The 4,934-nt window shown below is 31.7% G+C and overlaps 1 protein-coding gene across 1 annotated transcript; it reads left to right on the top strand.

The window, feature by feature from the left end:
• The first annotated feature begins 2,659 nt into the window (after positions 1-2,659).
• ZFP2 (zinc finger protein 2) lies at positions 2,660-4,209 on the top strand. Its single transcript, XM_020372260.3, has one exon. It carries the CDS (start codon positions 3,218-3,220, stop codon positions 3,716-3,718), a length of 501 nt encoding a protein of 166 aa, XP_020227849.1. The 5' UTR covers positions 2,660-3,217; the 3' UTR covers positions 3,719-4,209.
• The last annotated feature ends 725 nt before the right edge of the window (positions 4,210-4,934 follow it).

Genomic DNA, 4,934 nt, shown 5'->3' with positions numbered 1-4,934 from the left:
GCAAAAGAGCTTCGTGTAGCTTGTGATCGCTAGAGAGAAAATAAATAAGCAGAAAATAAAATGGAAAGAAATAGAAGAAAGAAAAATAAGCGAATGAAAATAAATAGAAAGTAAATAAAAATTTAGTTATTTGATTGTAAAGAAAAATATATAAAAGAAAAAAAAAATATATATATATATAAATAAAAATTTAGTTATTTAATTCCAATTTTTACCATTCTTAAAATATTTTGTTAAGATACATCAATTTAAATTTTTAAAGTTTTAAATTGTTAAATTGGATATGATAATTTTATTTCACTATGATAAAATTGATTTTAAAAATATATTTATATGTTAAAATTTTTAAATTAAATTTTATAATAAAAAATAGTTAATTTTTAAATATTTAATAATTTTAAAAATTAATATTAGATAATATTTAATAACTTTAAAATATTTTTAAATATTCAATAATTAAAAACATGAAAAAATAAGAGATAAGATAAAAATATATATGTAAAATAAGAAAAAAAATATATAAAAATTTTAAATTCTTACTTTTTTGACAAAATTTAAAATTCTACTATCTTAAAAAATTTCATAAATATTTAGATTTCAAATTCTTGTAAATTCTCTATCCAAACAAAATATTTCATATAAAAAATTTAAAATTCTTCAAACAAATGAATTATTTCATTCGAATCTCCGGTCTAAGGTTTTTCTAAGTTTTGAAAACTCTTAGTCCCTTGATTAGAATCAACTACAGAAAAAATATCTAGTCACAAAAGCACACAAAAACTTAACAAAGTTCCAAAAAATATGTATGAATTTAATCCTAAATCAACAATAAATTAATATAAACTAAGTATGAAAAACATTATAAAAAAAAAGTTATTAAATGTAACGCATCACGGTATTATTTATTTTAAATAAAATTTTTATATTGATTTTGATGTAAATAATTTTGAAATGAGACCTTCTAAATTGGTCGTAGATTATAAATTTGATCTTAAAAGTATCGAGTGATTCTACATCTACCAGTAAAATCAGTCTAGAATGCAAAACATAACAGATACAATAAATTACCAAAACAATTATCACAAGTATTTGTACCTTTTTTTGGCATAATATATACCATCCCAATAACAGTGGTTTCTTATCAAGGTCTTGGAATTGCGTCTTAATTAAAACAACTGAAGTTGCAGAGATTAGTGCAATTCCGTAACATGTCTACCAGACAAGACCTCATAATTTTATTTTCTTCCGAGTTTAATTAACATTAGGCTGCATATACATGGAACCTAGTTAATATTAATGTAGGTTTGTTCAAGTACAAAGGGAAACATCCCATTTGACTGAGTGGATATTGTTTAGTTTTGCACAAGAATTAATGTTTACTTAGCTTCGGAATCTTAAGACCAAGTTACTGATACGGCAACAGGACGTAGTTTCTTGGTTCATTCTGTGTCTGCGATTTACAGACAAACCTCACCGCAATGATAGCCGATGACAAGATTATGATCTCTCAATCATGGTTTATCATTAACTTATTCAACCCTATTCCGTGATGGGTATTTTGTGCTATAACAAATACCTCTGTGGAAGCACGGTTCGAATTTAATTAATTTGTCTGCTACGCAACAAATATGTTATTATTTATACAATAGTTTTTATTATACTACTATTTTTTCTTTGTTTCTCTCTATCATATATCATCTTATCACACACTTTTCTCTTTGTTATACAAATTTTTGTATAAAGAAACCATATAAATATAATATCCCATTTTATAATTCCATCTCCCATGTGCTTGGTCCAGTCAACAAATTTGTAAAATCACCAAGGAGAGAGAAAGAAGAGTAAGTTTGGTCCTAATTAATAATGGGATCGTGCCATAGCCAGAGTACAGAGCTAGAACTATCTGTTTCTCCTTTCTGGCACTGACTAAAGTTGATGAAATTGAAGGCAAAGTCATCAATATACAGATTCAATTCAGTCAGGTCTGTAACTGTTGGCAGTAATAGAAGTAGTGCTGTAACGTCTCGGACGATTACAGAGATGGATTCAAAGGACCGGTACGAAATTAACTACATATAAAAAATTTATTTGATTCTTTTCAAAGTGAGGATATACGGTTAAAGTTTATTTCATTAATTTTTTAATCAGCAAATATATAAATATGTACATCACCCTTTCAAATTTTATATTTTGGGGGACCGGGGGAGGGGTATATATCTGTTAATTGGCAAGTCATTGTTAGCTTCGTGTTAGGTTCCAATGGTAATAACGCACATCACGCAAGTTCAATTAACATGAACAGAAAATATGGATTAATGGTAGGTCTGCCATTATTGACTGAATACAACCAAATTGAGTAAGTCTTTGTACTTATTATATGTACATATATACATGGAGAGACAGATAAACATTGATGCTGTATCTATTACTTGACAATTCTACATATAGACTCGTAACTCATACGAGGTCTATGAGGCTATGATCACAATGCCTCAATATTAATTAATTAATCTAAGCCGCCGATTTCGTTAAAACAGGAACTGTCCAATCCTCTATGGACAGATATATAGTGGAGCATATGATAGGTGTAGCACGCCCTTGATTTAAGACAAATTGTAAAAATAGTCTCCAATCATGTTCATAGTTTAGTCTAGTCAAGTTGGTTTATCTTGCTCATTTTGCAATTCCAAAATTGGAACATTGATGGAACACTGCATGATTTGAGTTTAAACTCGTTGTTGACAAGGGGTCACAACAATGCTGGCTAGAATTTCTGATTATATGCTTAAATTGAGAATGTTCACTCATTTTCAAAGACAGAAACAAAGTTAAAATACAAATAAACCTGATTACTCTTCATGGTGGGGGGTACCCCATGGCATTATTTTTTGGCCATCGACCGACAAAGGATCCAAACTCTGCCATTAATGAAGGCGACAACCTCTTTGATTCTCCATTGATCTTGCAGATACATGTCCCTCTATCTTACTCAATACCCTCACTCTTTCACTTAATATAATATACTACTATTTGTGTCTGCAGGAACAGTGAACCTTTCAGCCTCTTATATTACATAAAGATCATCCTCTCACCCCCACTTCGCAGCCTATATCCTTTGCTCTCTATTGCTTTCTTTCCCACACTACACTTTGAAGTTTGAACCACTGCTACTAGCTTCTACACCATCTTAATTTCTTTCTTCCATTTTTAGATAGCCATGAGTTTCCATCCCAATACTTCTCTTCACCTAAGCCAACCAGATAATGAGAATCATCTGAGTCTAGATCTTTTTCTTGAGCCTTCTTCTTCTTCATCATCTTCTCCTTCATCTCTTAGTCCCATTGAGCCAAGGATATTCTCATGCAACTATTGCCAGAGAAAGTTCTATAGCTCTCAAGCTTTAGGAGGCCACCAAAATGCTCACAAGCTTGAAAGGACACTGGCCAAGAAGAGCAGGGAACTGAGTTCATCATCCATGCAATCTTATGGAGCACAAGAGCAGCGATCAAACTTCAGTGCTTCACATTCACACCATCTTGGTCGTGCTCTTGGGGTTGTGGATAACCAATTGCAAGGACAAAGTTATGTGAGGCTTGGTGGAAGAAAAGAGTTTAGTTATGGTCCCAAGGAAGGGGTGGCTTCCTGGTCAAGGGGTTATACTACTTCTGAACATGTTCAGGAGGATATTGGCCAACTTGACTTGTCATTAAGGCTTTGAAATTATAATATTGAAAAAACTATCATCTGTGGCATCTTTGCTTCCTTGAGTCATATGATATGATATGATGAATATAATTAATATGAACCATTCTGAATTAATTTCTGATTATGAATGTAGAAAACAATGCCCCAGAGAGAGGGGCTAGCTAGTGGCTAGTTAGGGGTGTGGGGGGGAGTCCATCGAGTAACAATTTGAAGTGACACTTTTTAGAAGATCAGGACGTGCGAGTGCCATTTTTTTCTTTAGAAGGTAAAGGAAGCTTTATTTCAGGTTACATAGGTTACTATATTGGTGACTGTGGCTATCTTTATTGTTTACTTTGTACGTTTTTTGTACTGTAAGAATGGCAGTATATCTATTATTGAAATCTCAGACATTTTTAAGACACAAGAGACATTAGAAATTCAAGGACAGTAGTGTACCTAACTCACATCAGAAACTTATTCCAGTATATATGATTTTCCATGGACCAAGAATTCCATGCGAAGTTTTAGGGATTTCCGTGCCACATTGATTGTTAATATAAATACATAATATGAAAGAGCAGAAGACTCGCAATCAAAAACTTGAACCTATAATGGTATAATTATAGAATCATGTTGCATTATCGCTGACCGTATATATACATATATATATACAGGTCCAGTTTCCTTGTGATTTTATGCAGTAAGTGTCACTTTACACACTTTCCTTCGGTTTCTGCACTCTTACATGCAGTTCTGAATACAGTTTCTCAAAGCATTTCACATGGTATTATTGGTGGGAAATTAAAGATTCCTATGCAATAAATAAGTTCCTTAAAAGTTGTATGTGCATTTAATTATTGACACAAAGTAATAATGTCTTCTTCAGAAAGTCGTTCATAGTTCCTGATAAGCAATTCCTTGTTGATTCTGGAAAAACGAAAATGTATCATTTTCCTTGGTTTTGCCACAATCCGCTCCCCGAAACCAACCCCAACAAGTGCTTAATAAAGAAAAAGGAAAATTCATCATAATAAAAAAATCTAATTGAGATGTAAGATCTATATATCTGAATAACTAGCTATATATCAGATTCATTGTATTGATGTTCTTGAAAATAATCGCTATCTCTGGTGCTTCACCAGAAAATTCATCGAGTCTATGGCCGTCTGTATCACCGGCTTCTTATGTTGGACATAAAAGAATAATTGGTCTTTATTTTGGGAGTTAGAATTGAATTTTAAGAGAAT

This window comes from Cajanus cajan, chromosome 5 (assembly GCF_000230855.2).
Source record: "Cajanus cajan strain Asha chromosome 5, NIPB_CcT2T_4, whole genome shotgun sequence".
NCBI classification, from domain to species: Eukaryota; Viridiplantae; Streptophyta; class Magnoliopsida; order Fabales; family Fabaceae; genus Cajanus; species Cajanus cajan.
This window is presented reverse-complemented; position numbering and strand designations above follow the sequence as displayed.

Excerpts from the sequence above, each read along its gene's own strand:
- ZFP2 (XM_020372260.3), top strand. The coding sequence starts at position 3,218 with ATGAGTTTCCATCCCAATACTTCTCTTCACCTAAGCCAACCAGATAAT.